Source organism: Lontra canadensis, unplaced genomic scaffold (genome assembly GCF_010015895.1).
Source record: "Lontra canadensis isolate GAN:19392208 unplaced genomic scaffold, GSC_riverotter_1.0 scaffold31, whole genome shotgun sequence".
Taxonomy (NCBI): Eukaryota; Metazoa; Chordata; class Mammalia; order Carnivora; family Mustelidae; genus Lontra; species Lontra canadensis.
The window spans coordinates 3,066,391-3,084,532 of NW_022631025.1; the positions used below are offsets into that span (position 1 = coordinate 3,066,391).

Here is an 18,142-nt window from a genome sequence, read left to right on the forward strand (position 1 = left end):
AATTTGGGAGTAGTTAGGAACAGGGTCCTCTGCCATTTCGGCCCAAGAAACTGCTTCTGACCCCACAGTGTCCACAGCCACCACACAGCCACCACCGCGCACCCAGAGCTGTATCCCAACTGCACACTGATGTGAGTGTCCAGACAAGGGGTGCAAGGAGCAGAAGCCAGTGGCAAAGCACCGAGCACGCGTCACTGCACGTTGCATGGCGTGGGCAGGAAGAAAAGCGCTGGTGGGAGGCAGGAGAGGGGCATGCAGGGTTGGTGAGGGGGAGAAATGGCCCCAAAGCCCCTCTGGGGGCTGGGGTCTGCACTGGCCTGCGAGTCTTTATGGCTCCAGAAGAGGTTTCCCTCCAGCCCCAAGGAGCTGAGCTGGAAAAACATTCCTGGGCGGGAGAGGAAGACTTGCCTATCCTGAAGTTACTTGAAAATGTATCTGAAGGGCCCTGTGACGTGATTGGGATGGCCGGGCCTAACTCTGCAGTCCCAAAATACAGGACATGTGACACAGCTACGAGTCACAGGCTCTAATTACAGCAAAATCACAAGACATTATTTCAAAACTAAATGTTAAGACTTTTTTCTCTCTTGTAAGGCTAACACATACAAGAAGAGAAGCAAAGGGAATTTAAAATAAATGTATCTATGTATGTGGTTATTAGAACTTTCTTTAAAAACGTTTCCTACGAACAGCCTGTGGAAAGTTTTTGTGCCAGGAGTTCTGCTATGACCTCAGAACCTTCTATGCCAGCTCATCCCCTCTCGTCAGGGGAGTAGCCCACCAAGAGGCACCGCCAGGCAGCCTGTCCCAGCACAGGAGGTGACACTGGGGCCAGGCACACATGGCCGCGTGGACACCCAATGGCCCCACTGCCAGGCCGAGACCTGGGGGCAGACGGGGCTGGGAGCGGGCCTAGCAGAAAGGATGCAGTGTTGGGCCAGGACAGCAGAGGGGAACCAGGTGGGGCAGCGAAGCTCTAGGAGAAGGCACAGCATAATTACCACCCTGCGACTTGCTAGTCCTGCTGCTGTCACCGCCGGAGAAGGCTCCGCAGTGTCCCGCTGCCGTTGCCACTCGGAAGGCACGGTAAGCGCCTGTCGCTACAGTCTCCCCATAGGGGCCTCCAAAGCCACAGACTCCTGTGGGACCCGGGTGGAGAGAGACGGAGAAGCCATGAGGAGCGGGTTCGGAGGGAGCCACCGGTGGGCCTCTGGGCAGAGTGACCCTGTCTCCTTCAGCTGCTGCTTCCATACCATCAGCTGCTAGGGAGGGGTCTCCCAGCCCCTCTTGCCAGCAATGAACAACTCTGAAGTGTCAACCATGGGGGCTCAGCCACTGGCCTGGGGGGTGGTGGGGGCGGCCTTGGCGGAGAGGACTCCTCTGGCCCCCAGACTTGAGCCGACCAACTGTTAACACCTAGTCTCTCCAGCAGCCTCTGTATTTCCCTCTCTCCCTTCCCCATCACGGCTTCGGGAGTCGCGTCTGCACCCTGTCTATCCTGAAAAGCTGATGCTGCAAACGTCATCGTAAGCCTGATGATTAATTACAAGGTCCCAGTGCAGCAAGATGTGGACCAGGGCTACACGGGGTGCCTGTGGCACGTGTACCTGTCCCCTCACACCGCCAGTCCCTCCCGACAGTGCCTGCACACTCACCTGCAAAGCCCCGCCCTCGGCCCTGAGCTGGGGGGACGGGCCCGAAGTGCCGGGGGTACACAGAGGCAGGGTAGAAGGGCAGCGCCGTGGGTGGCGGGAAGGGAAGTGGGTGGCTCTGCCGGGAGAGGTTCAGCCCTTCCAGGATGCTCTGCCGCATCTTCTCCACCTTGGCAGCTTGCTCGGCCTGCAAGTCAAGTGCCAGCATGTGAAAACGTGGTTCACGAGGCTTTGCTCGAGGTGGAATGGACAGGACAAAGTGAGACACACCGACGGGCAGGATGCGTCTCCACACTTTCTCCCAAGTCACAGTCCTGGTCTGCGGAGCCACGCTTGGTACAGAAGGCAAGACGGAAAACGTAACCAATGAATAGATCCCCCTCACTCCCACGACCTCAACTCCAGACAAACGTCAACTTAAAAACTTAAAGCCCAGCTTTGCTGGCTCATCTCCAGGTGAGAACCATTTCCTATAGGAGTTCTTAACTGAAAGTGTAGTTTTGGTCCTGGAAACCAGTGGTTGAGTCCAAACAGCACAGACGATGCCCGCGGACCGAGCGCTTGGCCCGGCGTGTGCTGCACGTGACACAGAAGGCGACAGCTACCCGCACAGATGCACACCACACTGCCCGTGCGCGTCAAATCCACTGTGAGAAAACACCTACAACGTTCACCTGGAGTGTCTTTTGTTAATAAATACGAAAAGACATAAAACAACACTAATTCTTAATCCGAGAATCTGAAAACCCATGTATCCCATCAATCCGTCTTCAGACTGAGCCTGACTTGGGAGCCACAGCAGCTCCGGGGAACATGTAGTTAGAAGCCTGAAGCGAATGGACGCTCTTTCACGCAATGGGACATGATCACCTGACGGCTGACTTCACCAGGATTTCCAACAAGCATGGTCCTTCCACATTCAGGAGCTGCATGTTTGTGGAGTCACCTATTGCTGAAATGTATCCTGTAACCCCATGTAAGTGCTCACGGCATTCTCGTGGCGCTCCGCAGACCCATGCAAGAGTGGGGTGAGGTGGGAGTCGCCACCAAGGCTCTGCCGTCCTGTTTTAGACTTTACACTGTAAACAAGTGTCCTGTTCACCATCTACTTAGTGCCATGTTTTCATGTTTCTGTGGGTGATTCTGCTGTTGGAAATGGGCCTGAGCATTGTGCCGGGTGCTGGCTCGTGTCCCTAAGTGCCAGGCTGTGGGATGCGCCTTGTGGAGAAAGCTAATGTGCCACGTGCATGTTCAGGCTGTTACCGTGCTGCTGGCCGCAAGCACAATGTGAGTAAGTGAATAATGTGTGTCCATCGAGATGTCGTGCCAGAAACACCCAAAACAAGGCAGGGTACTGAGCTGCTGAGAAAGGTGTGGCCAGACGCCGGGAGGAACCCAGCCCCATATGTCCCCCAGGAGCAAGCTTCAGTGTGCGGTGACTTAGCGCTCCGGTGAGTGCAGCTCGGCGCCCGCAGCCAGCACGGACACTTGTGCGCACGTGGGGCCGGGCCCAGGTTCACTAGCCAGCACACGTTCCCGCATCCCGCTCCGAGGCGGCCAGCCGCTCCTCCCTGCCCCCTGCTGCTCCTGTACTGACCTGACCATCACAGAGGTCGATGAGTGGGGTCTTTTCCCGGCTTGCTTTGAGGAGTTTGGACTGGAAGAGCTTCCCGTCAAAATACATCCAAGGGCAGCAGTGCTCCCAGGGCACCGGCTGGCCACACGCGTCGTTTGCAAACAGGGCCATGTCCACACCACTCATGAAGAGAGCTGACAGCTGAATGCCTCGGGGGTCGAGGTTCTCGATCTTAAAATGGAAAAGAGTGATTTCCATGGAGTAAGAGCACCACAGTACCTGCTTCTCACAACATCTGACTACAGCTCTCCACAGTTAATGTGGACACCCCTCCACCAAATGCCCCCTAAGCACACCTGTTACTACCTCATAGTGAACCTGGCACCGGGCTATCTGAACACAGACGTTTTATGTTCCTTAACAGATTAACATTTAAGAAACTGCCTATTTCAACGTGGAATCTGTAGAGTGTTGTACAAGCGCAGAGACACAATGTTGCAGCTCTCATGACCCAGTAACAGATTACTGGCAGTCTCCTTAGCGCTCCGGAAGGCCACAACTCACTCATGAAAACAGATTCTACAAGCTGGTAACGGAGGAACAGAAAGATCATAACAAGGAGCAATTCTAGTAAGATTCTGCATTTTCCAAGTCGTTATATTAAAAAGCACTCCTTACAATTTCATTCTAAAACCTGTACTTCATGTTTACATCATTTTATACGTTAATGTTTTAGATAGCAACTCATTAATGAGACTGTCAAATGTTTCGGGAGAAATGGAGCTTATAAATGGAGAACACAACAACAAAAACACTGTGTCTGGGCCATGCAGACTATCTCTCCTGGCTCCCCCCGCTGGCGCTGCGGCCCTCCTATACCCACGCACAGCCCTCTCTGCTCGCACCTGGTGCGCTGGGCAAGGAACACTGACAGATACAGTCAACTCTTGATTGTCTGTCTACGAAGGACCTGGTTTGTGGATTATCCGGAACCGAGTTCTCACTGCCTGGCTTCTGTCTGCCTGCCCTGCGCACGTACTTTTGAAGGTGATGGTGTCCCAAGAATGCAGTCTTCGTGGGGCACCCACCTAAGCAATGCCTAATGTGGCAGGTGCCCTCGCTTTGCATGAAAAAGGAAAAAGGTCATTCCCGTGCCAGATACTGATGAATGGTGTGAGCATCTGCTATTTCGCGCTCGGTGCCAACATCCCACAGTCAGCTAACACTGTTCTCCAACCTCTGTTTTTTGGATTTTTCCAAACCTAGAAAAGCCTGTCCCCGCTCACAGCCCAGCCCTGCCAGCCCGTGCCTTGGGCGCCGCTTCTCTGAGCCTTCAGCCTCACTGGGACGGACACTGTGCTGGGCTGAGGGCAGGCGGGGCTGCGGGCAGGCGGGGCTGCGGGATGGGACCAGGATCATTTCCTATGAGAAGAAAACAGGGAAACAGAGGGAAAAAATGGAGAAAGAATTCACTTGAAGTGAAAAGTCTCTTCTTCTCAGAGACTCTCACATGCCTTCTAGAAAGCTGACCCTGGGAACGTGGCCTCGCATGGAACAGGCCAAGGGGACCCCAGGGGTGGCGCGGAGGCTGCTCCATTACCCAGTGCCATCCTGCAGCCCGGCAGTGCCTTCTGGGGAAGCTGCTGCCAGTGCCTGGCTTCCCATGCCAGCCTCACGTGGAAGACGGAGCCCCCCGCGCGCAGGTGGGCAGACGTGGAGCGCTCTCCCAGGGAGCTGTCGGAAGGGGTAGGGAAGTCAGCCTCACCCACACACACATCCACCTGTTCTAAACGGACTCAACATCAGTGAAGGAACCATTGGTATGGGTTTCAAAAATTATTATCGAGTCATATAGTTTTACTAATGACAACTACCATAATTTCACAGAAAAAATTCCCAAAATAAAAGCTGTTCAAATAACGTAAATAAAATCTCAACTGGCGAGTGGATCTTGCCTCACCCAAACAATTTCTAAACTACCTCACAGAGTGTTTTCTATTTCTTTCCCTATACGCTAATTACACAAATAACGCTACACAACACCCACAGGGACCACAACACCCATGTACTGCGTGCCGCTGCGTGCCCTTTCACGTGCATTACCTCGTTTACATCTCGACCACTGTGCGACACACACGCTGCTCCTAACACTCCACCTCATTGAGGGGGACACACAGTCACAGAGCGCTCAGGGTCTTAACACCGGTCACCAGCAGCACCGGAGTCTGAGCCCCTGCTCACGGGTGTGGCTGTGATACTTGTATCCCAGCCTCACTCTCTAACTCAGAGAGAGAAAATCATCCACAGTATCCAAAGTCCTTCAACTAGAGAAAGTGACACAGTTCTCTGACTTCCTAGGAATTACAAATATGGAATTCACTCTCTGTCCAATTAGCTCAAGAGCCAAATGCCGGGGAGGCTGCCTGCCCAGCATCTCTCCGCTGGGCAGCTGACCCCTCCTCTGACTGACCACGCCCACCTGCACACACTCTGACGCTTTCAGGAGCCACAGGGCCCTGATAGGGTCTTAGAGCTCCTCCTCCTCCATCTTTTATATTGTGCACTGATTAGGTGAAACTGTTAGAAGACTTTAAAGCAATTATAGGGACGTCAAGAGCAGAGGAGAGAGGAACTAGACAAATATTGAGCCTATACAAACATCCTTCTCCTGACCCTTTCCTTGCTTTCCTCCAGACACATGGTCGGTGCTGATTAACCTTCACCACGACCTTCATGCAGGTAGCCCAGGAGAACCACCTAAAAAATACAGCAGGGAAAACAAGGGCCATGGATCCCTGTCATTTCTGCGATGAGCCACGCCTGACACGCAGCTGTTCGTGGTCACAGCAGGCAGATGGAGCGCACACGGACAAGATGCACTCTTCCAAGTCATTCTGAATTAACGCTTTCACCATCTTTCCCCACCACACCTCCCATCAGAAAACCCAACGAGAGGCCAAAGTCAGAATTGGGTCTTGCTCTTTTCTCTTCCTCTTTATTCTAAAAAGCACAGACTGGACAAAAATGAGAGAAGAAAAACAGGGTCTGGGCAATCCACAAACTGGACAAAGGCCCCTAAGACAATCACCAGAATCAAGAGTTGACTATATCCCAAACAGTGAAATGGCATTTCATAGAAAAGCATCATCCTTGCTTTTGATATATATAAAAAATTTAATGTTAAATGAAAAAGCAGTTTAAAATTTACTTTTCTGTCGCTGCATTTTGGGACTCTCAGCTCTGCCTAGAGATTTCTGTAGCATTTAAATAATGTCTATTCCTACCAGTTCTCAATCTGATAGCTGAGAGAATCCTCAATCTTAAAGTAAAATAAAGTAAAATAAACACCTACCTAGCCCCCCCCCCCCCGCCCCCGTGAATGCTGTTTCCCCCTTCTAGCTCTCCGGAATCTGGGCTGCTTGTGAATGAACTACCGGAGGTGCGGGCCGTCCTCGAAGGGAAGGCAAGCCTCCAGACCAGCAAGAGCCAACGGACAGCGGCGGGCCTCAAGTCACTGCACATAAAATCGATCTTTCTAGACACAGCTCTCGAAACACCTGGCTTCAGAGGAAGGATCAGGAGAAAACCATGAAAGCACTAAGATCTCAAAAGAACCAAAATGAAAGCTCAGAGTGTGGTTGTCTTTCAAAGTTACACCCTGTGTGTTGATCCAAAATGAAAAGGATATGGGAGAGAAGATGAACTTTGAGGAAAAGCAACTTGATGGTGAGTAAGGCTTGGTGGGCATACCTGATACCTGGCGGTCTGATTTTCAGAACTGGGATGTCAATACTGATGTAATAATCTAAATAAGAGAAACAGGAAGTAGAGGTAGAGGGATGGCAGCACACGCTAGTCAAAGTATTCACAACACCCCTGAGCACAGGCTGGGGACGAAGACAGAGCTGATGGCACCACCAGCCGGGGGCACGGGAGCGAGAGCCTGCGCTGAGGGCCAGCCTTTCGGGGACACCCCGCCAAATACTCTAGAACGAAAACTTAAATTCGAAAACATTACAAATGAAAATAATTTCTGTCTAACAAACAGAAAAGCTTGATCTGCAAAGTAAAGAATATAATTTGGGGTGGGTTCTAAGTTTTGTTGTCTCATTTAGCTTGTGCTGAAGTCATGAGAAGCTTAGGGAGACCACATGTGACCTGGGCTCCGCATGGTCGAGGGCTACTCAACACCAAATTACTGAATTTAACTCAATAATTCAGGGGAACCAGACATTGATTGGGCCCCAATTGTGGAATACTGAAAATCTATACAGTGAGCCTCAAACACCCCTCCAGGGAAAGAATGCCTTCATAAAGAATGGCAAAAAGCTCTAAAAGTGAAGGCAATTTGTCAAAAGAGATTATCAGATTACAAATCAAATATTTAAAAAACAAAAAACAAAACAAAAAACTATGTCAAAGGAAAAACAAACCCTGTACATTAAAAATTAAGGCAGATCCACTGATTAAGCTAACTCTGGAAAGTCTTAAACTTTCTAAAGTTTAGCCCAGACATTACAGAAAGCAAGTACAGCCGTGCGAACACAGCGACTAACCCAAGTGCACTGAAAAGATAAGCACCCCGAAAAATCAGGGGACCACTTGGAGAAAATTAACATTGCCAAAACAATAAGGAACAAAAGGAGTTACTGGAAGGAAAAATTAAAAGGATTACGATGTTAAACGCTAAGTAAAAGGGGTGCAGGGATGATGGTGTAACACTGTTCTTCAAGTGGCTTTTAAAGGGGTTTACAATTGAGGAGGGCCAAGACTACTTTTTAGAGAAAATGAATGCTGTTATTAGGAACAACAGAACGAAATGAGAAAAGAATCCTGGCCAGATGTGAGACAGTCCTGAAGACCAAGCCCTCCCCAGGGTTCAGGGTCCCCACCTCAAACAAGCAAGTTCACTTCCTGATGTGAAAATAAGAGTAAACACCCCCTGGTGATGAGGGAAAACCTCTATTGGACAGAAGGAGACTTGACTGTTTCCATCACCGGGAAGGATACTGCCTTTGCCCTGAAGGCTCCCAAGTCCGCGGCTCGGTTTTCCAGTCTAGCGCTCTCAGCAGCTCTGCCCGGTGAGGTCAGCCCTCATCACAGAACTCCAAAGCAACACTTCCCAACACAAGGAATGAGGCTTGTCCATTACCTTAAGCTCCTGCAGCTGGTCAGGCTCATAGAGTTTGGGGGACAGCGCCTGAGCCAGGAAGGCGTCCAGCTCCTGGCGACGCAGGATCCGTGCTCCAGGCCACTGCACCATATACCTACAGGTGGACAGAGAGGGTCTGGTGTCAGGATGGAGCAGTCACTGGTCACACGCACAGCCTGGCGCCCAGGTTCTAAGGACTCTCAGATGACGCGCACTGAACCAAGAGTTCTCCCCCAGCTTCTATGTGCACTGCAGGACACCAGCTACAAACGCGTGTAAGGCACCTGGGCTTGACACAATGTTTGCTTTCAGAGTGATTAAAACAGCGCAGCACATCTGCACGTGCTGCAAAGCCACTGCTCGGGGATTTCTGACACGGCTTCTCTTCGGTATTCAAACCCTGAAAATACATTTCAAGCACTAGCTTACACGATTTATTTATTTATTTATTTATTTATTTATTTCAATTCAAGACCAGACACCTGGGAGGCAGACTCTAGGTACAAATAAAAAAGACACAGCTCCCGGTGAGGAGCGAGTGTGAGACACGTGCACAGAAGAGGCTCGGGCTCTGGCGTGTGGACACCAGAGGAAGGGACAGGAAGGGGCCCAAGGGACCGGAACTGATGTCATGGCCTCCACCACCAGAGCCCACAACCCTTGGACACCCTGGCATCTGGGGGGCAGCCCTGGTATGAGCAGCTGGGGTGAAATTGACTTTCAAATCTGAAACATCTATCTGTGCCATCTGCCTGGGATCCACCAGCATCCACGGTCTTCCTCCTTACTTGCCTCGCCACATGCCCTGCCTCCGTGTCAACCCCAGGCCACCGAGCCAAGGCATGGCTGCCATGGCCTCAGCCCAAGTCTCCCCGAGAGCCCAATGGCCCCAGCCCTGCACCTGGCAAACCTGAAGGATGACTCAGTCAAGTTGCTGCTGGTCGCTAAAAATAACCTGGGGTGACAGACCCCTCTGTGACCTCTGATGGGCAGTTAAAACACAGCTGCAAGAGCCATGACATGCACAAAGCCCTTCCCAGGCCTGTCTGCTGAGGAAGTTCTCTCCAAGCTAAAAATCTAAGTCAATAAAAGCAGGAGCAAGTTGGTGTGGAGCCCTGTGTCAGTAATAATCAATATTCGTCCACGGGAATGTGCATGAACAGGCAAAGCAAGAGGTTCTGTCCAGTAGATCAGGAGAAGTATTTTCAATGAAAACCTCAAGAGAACACCGTAAGTTCTCGGCAGGTGCCAGGCACCAGTCTACACAGGCACATCCCACCTCCCAGCCCCATGGCTCCGGCAACCCCAGGCCAGGGGCCACCCTGCCCCACCTCAGAGACGGGGACCCGCGGCAAAGCTTCCACGTTCTCAGGAACAGGACGTGGTGCGAGGAGGAAGTACGGGTAATGTCCAGGCAAATGAGTGGTAGACGCTGCATCTGTGGGAACTCAGGTTAGTGGGGTGTCTTTAACAGACATGTAAGTATCACTTCATGGAACTGTCGATGGCCACAGTGACAAAGGCAGCACCCATACAGCTGTAGGGACAACAGTCTGAGTCAGGGCTTGATGTGAGACACAGCAAGTGTGAACAAGGCCCCCCCGTCCAACAACAGTGGCTGTGGGAAACACTGGGGTCTGTGTATGGCCTCTTCCTGCACATCGGGCTGCACCTGGATGGTGACGAAACGCGCAGAACACGAGAGCTGCTGTCTCGAACACATGCATGAGGACAGCACTGGCTCAGGATGTGCTTGGTGCCATGCAGCCTTCCGGTGTCACCCTGCATGCCCACAAGACATGAATGCCTTCCCCGGCACACCCTCCCATGTTCCTTTTAAAATGATGAATGAGAAAAAATGCCATCCCGGGGGCAGGCTGGTTTTGTTGGCAGCAAAGACTCCTAGGAGTCAGTTTAGCTGAACAACAGTGTTTTTGTTTAGAATACCTGTATCTCCTCCGTTTGGCTTTCTAGTCCCCTTTCTAGTCCCCTAGAAACCACCGTTCACCTCTTTCTGGATGCACAAGGGTACGACGCATGAGCGGAAAGGTTGGACTAAACCACACCACACAGGCCATCCCCACGGCATCGTGGTCAAAAGTGAACGTGACGGGCAGTGGCCTGGCCTGCCCCACTACCTGCCACACTGCTCCACCCACACAGACAGTAGGCTATCTGCAAGGCCAGGCAGGGGCAGGTCCCAGTGCGACCCCCCCGCCCCCCGGGAAGGCTGTGCTCCCCAGGGTGCGGGCACAGGTACCACCAACTGCCTGCGTCTCGCTCCAGGGCTTAAGCCCTCCATCCCCTTATCTACCTACTGACCTGAGTCCCACCAGGACTGAATCCAGCCCGGGGCTCAGAACATGAGCTCTCTGGGATGAGGGCCGTCTGTCTCAGCTGTAGACCGGGAAGGCCGCCTACTGCCCTATTCTGGACACCCGTTCTAACCCCACACTGAACCTCGGCTCAGGTCTGCATCCCACCTCCACCCTACCCCCCTTGCAAGGATGGTTCTAGAGATCTGACTGTTATCCTCCCACTCACCGCTGCTGTCACAGTGTTGACTGCCCCAGGAGGGACACAGGCATCAAGACCACAACTACCACCACACTGTCAGACCACCTGCCCAGAGACAGTAACAGACCTCACTGCAAAGAGACTCTGGTACACACGGACAGAGAAACAGTCCAGTCGGGGGCAGACAAGCAGCAGCCAAGGTCTGGGAGCCCGTTTGTACGGACAGCTTCCTGGGGCTGTCGCCCCGTTACTTCATGTGCCATCTACAAGATGGACTACCTGCAGACAAACCAGTGTTCGCTCCGCATCAACCCAGAGGAAGCCTGGAAGCTTCGAGGACTGGGAGAGACTTGGCAGCTGAATGCCAGCACGAGTTGAAGTCACCTGTTGCTGATGCAGGACATCCCTGGGACAACTGGCAAAATCTCAGAAAAACATATACATGAGCTGTACTAAGAGGAGTTTTCTGATTTTGACAATGTCTTTGTTTTTAGAAACACACACCCAAGAGCTCAGGGGAAGAGGCCCACAACTTCCACTCAAGGGCCAGGACACACGAACAGAACAAGAAAAATCCTCTGCAATAAAACGAATATGTCGAGACTCTGAGTGAAGGACCGCCACAGAGTCCTCGAACTCCTCTCCCAATCTGTTCAAGTCTGAAGTTATGCAAAACAAACAAAATCCAAAAAGTAAAGACAAAGAAAAAAGAAAGCTAACGAAAGGGAAACCCCGTGGCTGACCACCAGCCCTGCCCCGCGCAGCCACCACAGCCAGGGGTCAGCAGCCGCACTCCCATGGCCTTGGCAGTGAGCTAGCCTCACACTTACCAGCTCCTGCTCACTGCCCTACGTCCCCGCCCACGGCAAACTAACCCTCTCTCCTTGGATTTGCAGACCATTGGCCTTGAGAGTGAAGGACCAGACTCCCTGGAGATAAGGCCTGACCACATTTGAAAACACCTGCCACAGAGGCCAGCAAGTCCGTAAGGGTCCCATGGACACAGAGCCAACCACCTGGGCACCGTGTCCCCCACTCGCAGCCCCCTCCCCATTTCCCGCACCTCCCCCTCCAACACCCTCCTGCTAGGCCTGGACAGGGATGGTGGCCTTCCAGACATTAGTCAACCCTCTTCCCCAGTTGCCGGCTTCTGAATAAAGCAACCTCTCACTTCCCACCCTCACCTGTCTTTCGAGTGTTGATTTTCAAGAGGTGAGCCGCCAAACCTGAGGTCGGAACTGATTCTATCCGGCAATAGTCATCCGCTGGGCACCCATAGGGCCTCAATGCCTCCCCTCCCGGGACCTAAGCCCGACCCCAGGGCCTCAGAGGCACACATCAACCCTGACCCCTCCTCCTGGCCCCTCCATGCACCACCCCCTACAAAATGTGAGACCTCCGACTCAGCCTATCCCCATGACCTGAGGTCGTGCCATGAGCCAAAGGGGTCTGTGCAGTGTGCCTATCACCTGCCTGTCCCCAAGCCTAAAATGCAGAAGGTAGAACAGACTCTCTTAGTGGGAGTGGACCAGCCTGTTTACTCGTGTCCAGCCCCCAAGTCCCCAGGTACTTGCCCTGTGAACCTCAGTCCCTCACCTCTCCCTGACTGTCTCCCCAACCAGCTCCACCACCTCAGGACCTGAAACTGTGAGAGGCTCTCCGCACCAGAAACCTCAGGTGTCCGCCCATCTCCACAGCCAAGCAGGTCACCTGCCTCTCATCAGAGTGCTAGAGCCTCTCATGACAGTCACATTTAATAATCTTCCCAAGTTCTAAAATGAGTATATTTTCTACAAACAACCACACAAAAAAATCAACCATAAAGACTGTCTTAAAAACGGGGACCAGAACAATCCTGAAATCTGGAAGACTTTACAAAGGCCTAAGAGTGACAGCCAAGGAGGGGCCACGGGACAAGGATGGAGACCAGGTGAGGAGGGTGGCCTCGGGTGCAGCAGGCGGCAAGAGAGCCTCTCTCCAGGATGGCGGACAGTCAGCAGTCCGCTGGGGTCAAAGGCCACACACCAATTTAAACTCGGAAGAGAGAAACACAATCAACTGAATTTATTCTTGCTAATTTGATCTCAGAACATCCAAAATCATCACTGATAAAAAGAGGTCCATAGGGGCGCCTGGGTGGCTCAGTGGGTTAAAGCCTCTGCCTTCAGCTCAGGTCATGATCTCAGAGTCCTGGGATCAAGCCCCGCATTGGGCTCTCTGCTCCGCAGGGAGCCTGCTTCCTCCCCTCTCTCTCTGCCTGCCTCTCTGCCTACTTGTGATCTTTCTCTCTGTCAAATAAATAAATAAAATCTTTAAAAAAAAAAAAAAAGAGGTCCATAAATGAATTTTCCATTCAAGGAAAAAAGGAGATTTGAAACAAAGATCTAGTCTCTCCCACAAAGCAATCCTCAATACGCTTGTGTCAGCCAACCTCAGTCTGGTGAAGCAGAGGCTTCTACATGAGTCACTGACCTTAAAGCCTATGATGAATGTAAGAAATGTCGGGAACCGAACACTCGACTGAAGCTCTGTCCCGTGCTCAGCCCAGGGGGAGAAACAGGGGAGTCGGGGGCCAGGCAGGAGGGACACATAGGGCTGGGCCCGCAGGCTGAGAGGCCGCCATGTGGTGTGGGAGGGCCTGGGAGACCTGACTGTCTGTACCCATAGGAAGCAGGGCTGCCTGGAGAAAGAGAAGAAGGAAGGTGCTCCCAGGATGATGGAGACCTGTCAGAACACACAGCCCAGCTTGACACAGCCCCAGCCGGTGACAACAAAGCACCAGACTTAGCGATGGCAGGAGTAGCCTGGAGGCCACTGAAGAAGGCAGAAGCTGGGAGTCCCTGGAGGTCTGAGGAAGGGTGGAGTGTTTATACAAACAGCCTCGCATGAAACAAAGGCTCCACTGCAGAGGCCTGCTGACACCCACCCCACCTCATGGTTGGGGCGCAGGCACACAGCCCGCAAGAGACCACAGCAACAGAGGGGCTGCTGGACCTCCCAGCGTTCGGCAGAAAAACCAACAGGAATTTACCTCCAAACACAAAGAGAGAGTCTGAAACGGATTCTGAAGTTAAGACAGAAATAAGGCATGATGTTGATTGATTCTGGTGATTACACTGTGCTTCTATCAGCAAATGTCCTTGTTTGTTCGAAAACCACACTCCAATGTGTGGGTTAAAAAAAGGCTCTATTTTGCCCACCCCCCATCACCTCCCACTCTGCAACCACCAGTTTCTACGCTGTACTGGGGAGTCTGTGTGTGTGGTGAGCACTGGAAATGCACGTGACTATTGTATCAATATGCTGTACAACTGAAACTAATATAATGCATATTATATAATTCAATTTTAAAAAAATTACAAAACTCTTGGGATGCCTGGGTGGCTCAGTGGGTTGAGCCTCTGCCTTCGGCTCAGGTCATGATCTCAGGGCCCTGGGATCAAGCCCCGTGTCAGGCTCTCTGTTCGGCAGGGAGCCTGCTTCCTTCTCTTTGCCTGCCTCTCTGCCTACTTGTGATCTCTCTCTGTCAAATAAATAAAATCTTTAAAAAAAATTAAACTCTTGGGGCGCCTGGGTGGCTCAGTGGGTTAAAGCCTCTGCCTTCGGCTCAGGTCATGATCCCAGAGTCCTGGGATCGAGCCCCGCATCGGGCTCACTGCTCAGCAGGGAGCCTGCTTCCTCCTTTCTCTCTCTCTGCCTGCCTCTCTGCCTACTTGTGATCTCTGTCTGTTAAATAATTAAATAAAAAAAATCTTAAAAAAAAAATTAAACTCTTAAACAAAAAAAGCTCTTTATACAGTACTTGCAACTTTTTCCCAAGTTGGAAATTGGTTCAAAAAAACCCCTCAAAAAAGTAATGAAGCTAACTGAGGTAATGCCAACACAACTTCACTCCCAGCACCAACAGTACCCACATGGGGCCTGTCGGCTGAGGGCACGGCAGCACGCAGTGCCCAGATCCAGGTTTTCGATCCCTCTCCAAGGGAAGGAGCCAGCCCCCTGGAGAGGACAGGATCTGAGGCAAAACAGGGAAGATATAGGACAAGCCATGGCATCTTGTGGTGCTAGAAAGCAAGAGTGTGCTGGGGGAGAAGGGACACAAGGGCCCAATGAATGCGCCCCTGATGCCCGAGCTGGAACAATCTGAGCCACCAAATAAACAAGGACACGTCAGGAATAAAACCAATAACACACGTCCATACCAATCTGTACATGATAAAAGAGGTACATTCTCCCTACAGAACTCTAAGTATCACATAATATGTACAGCCTTCAAAATTGCTAATATTTAAAGGACAGAGCATGTTTAAAATCAGTATGATATTTACACACAAGACATTCACCAAATGCACCCATTCCGTAAATATACCACGCAGAATCAACCCAAATGCACGTGCACTTCCATCACAGACGTGACTACAGTACAAAGACAACTCATCGGACACGGCCGTGCATGTGCCACACAGAAGGCATCTGGGGACGCCCGGCCGCACCTACCGTAGGACGCAGCACAGCACCGTGAGGTGGGTGGGCACGCTGGCCGGGTTGAGCATGGCTGGCGTGTCTGACCTCATGCAGGCCAGGAAGGCCCTCATCCTGCGGTTCTTGTCCTCCACTGCCTTCCCCAGCCACAGCCTCTTCAGGTTGGGGCAGGTCCACTCCCTGAAGGCAAGCGCTTCCACCAGTTCCGGCGTCTGTGGAGACTTCCCTTTGTAAGCTGCCCACTCTTTAATGATCACAGGTGGAACTGGAGGAGGGAAGAGCAGAGGAGAACCATTTACGACCAGCTCAGCCACCGGAAGCCGAAACAAACCCAACCCTCCAATAAATACAGTCTGAAGATGCTACTGCTCACACCACACACTCTCTCATCAGCAAGCCACTGGCCACCAGTCCTCAGGTCTAGAACGTTCTGTCCCCGACGCACTTTCATGGTTCAATCAGATTTCCATTCAGGCCACCAGTAAGTTTCTCCTCAGTCAAATCATGATTCGATTTCCCCATATAACTAGTATGTATAAATCAAGGATACTGGAAAACGTGAAGTCTGTTAAGTTTTAATAATAACTGCTAAAATTCACAGAAGTGTGTGATTATCATGGAAATCCAAAGGAAATCCAATTGAGATAGCTAATCTTTTCTACACAGATATCTTCACTAATCAGATTTGAGAAATAACCTGCACTTGGTGCCAGTCTGCTGAGGGCACCCTCAGGCGCCCCTGTTAAACTGTGTTTTGAGATGAGCAAGAACAAGCTTCCTGCAGTGAGACCCCAAAAGCCCAGTAAGGTGGCAAAACGAGGCAAGATTCGGTTTTGAAATCCCAGGTGATATCAGCACTCGATAATTCTATTCAGGACTGAAGACAAAGAATAAAATTCCCCATTTCACCTCCAAAAAGGCAAGAAGGTCCACGCTAATCTAATACAAAATTACGGCCTCTTCTCCTTAGCCGTCTTACCACTATTCGACTCTGTTAATTCCTAAAGCACCAACAAGCACCTCTTCCCATGTAAGTTTGAATCCAGTAAGATAAAGTGTGATGGGGGAGTTGCAGTGAAGACACGGCACGCCACGACAGGGACTGCGTTCCATTGTCTCCTCGCGGCACTGATGGGACAGGCCGATGCTGGGCTCTGGGTGTGCATTTCCTAGGCAACGCCAGCTCACTTGGGCCCAAGAGCACCGGAGTACAAATGGGGCCTACCCAGAACCAAGATGGCACTGGAACTCCACTGTCCTCTTCCACAGGCTCCTTCTACCCAAATGACAGCAGCCCAGATGGGTTCACTTTCCCGAATGTACCTCCTCCCAAGGCAGACAGGAGACTGAAGGCCCACATTCCAACTGGTGGAATGACCGAAGGACCACCTGCAGCTCCACCCCGTCCCATCTGCACAAGGTCCTGGAGAATGTGGGCAGCCAGACATCCGGACGCACAGGACATCAGCAACAGGACAGCCAGCTCCGCACACCCAGCCGCAGACAAGGCAGGGAAAGGTGTGCTGCTGTGGAGCCCTGAGAACCCACCCCTAGGAGCAGGCTACTGGAGCAGGGTACAGGTCGAGATAGCTCCCCAGAACTGTCTTCTTCCAAAAAAGTTACTGTTTTGTCACTGGGGAAATCCCTTTCATTCACATTTGAGTATCTTAACATTTAAGTACTAAAAAAATCTAAAACGCATAAAATACTTAAAGTCCATCAAGTGCAAACAGATACACACATATATATAAACACATGCATCTTTGTAGTCATCCATGTTTTGAGACGCCAGACACGCACCCACACAGTCCCTGTCCTTGGACTCACAATCTAGCTCCACGCCTGCCAAGTCTCGGCACATGCAGCACGCACACCGGGCAGTGTCACCACAAGGTGCCCTCGGCCCAACTAGTATCAGAGGCTGGCAGTCGTCAGCCCCGGATAAGCAGGCCAAGGCTGGTCACAAAACAAGCCCTTAACCAGCAGGCTGCTATGTGTGTCTACTGATTAATCCACAAGTACATTTCCATGCCAAAAATGCAAAAACGCACGAATATATTTTGTAACATGTTCATTTTGGCGGCAAAGTATTAAAGGTACTGGTTAGATTTCATCTTTGGTTGTAGGATTAGCTCATCTAGGTTCTTTCACTTTCTCCCCACCGCACATGCACACCTACACACATGCACGCATGCTCACACGAGGTGGCTGCCCGGCGCCAGGTCTCTGATCAAAGTCCACTCTGGAGGCATCCCCACTAAGTCCATCTCCACTTCTGACCCCGCTGCTCGCTAACACCTACCAAGGTCATTTTACTTTATCATGTCTTGCTTTCATCTGGAAATAGGTTTGGGTAGCACACTCTTGTTCTTGAGGCCCAGGCCCCACATGGAAGGCAGGTGGGGGACACGGAGCCAGCCTCTCATGCCCACCTGTCCCCACCGCATCCCCCAGGCTCCAAGACAGTGGTGCGCACAGCGGGCTCAGAGGGTCCCACATGTGTCCCAATCTCCAGGAGAGCTGCTGCGCGCACATCCTTCCAGCTGGCAGCGACTGCCGGGAACTGCCTGGAGACACTGCTGGGGACACACTCTGCACTCACGAGGAGCGAGGCGGGGAGGGGCTGTGCTCCCTCTGAAAGAGGGGTCCCGTGTATTCACTTCCTCTTGTCGTTCTAAGTATTTTTGTTGCCCATCTCCACTACTCATGAACAGCTCAAATCTAATTTAGGAAATGCAAGTGCAGGAACACAAAACTTTGTTC

General features: G+C 51.7%; 1 protein-coding gene across 1 annotated transcript in view; it reads right to left on the bottom strand.

Moving 5' to 3' along the window:
• Window positions 1-18,142, bottom strand: part of LOC116873062 (constitutive coactivator of PPAR-gamma-like protein 1) — a 97,284-nt gene that overhangs the window by 9,833 nt on the left and 69,309 nt on the right. Inside the window, exons 13-17 of the mRNA XM_032866715.1 lie at window positions 15,395-15,644; window positions 8,381-8,495; window positions 3,250-3,459; window positions 1,656-1,839; window positions 1,002-1,139 (exon numbers count right to left, since the gene is read on the bottom strand). Coding sequence (XP_032722606.1) covers window positions 1,002-1,139; window positions 1,656-1,839; window positions 3,250-3,459; window positions 8,381-8,495; window positions 15,395-15,644 — 897 coding nt within the window. The remainder of the gene's footprint in view (window positions 1-1,001; window positions 1,140-1,655; window positions 1,840-3,249; window positions 3,460-8,380; window positions 8,496-15,394; window positions 15,645-18,142) is intronic.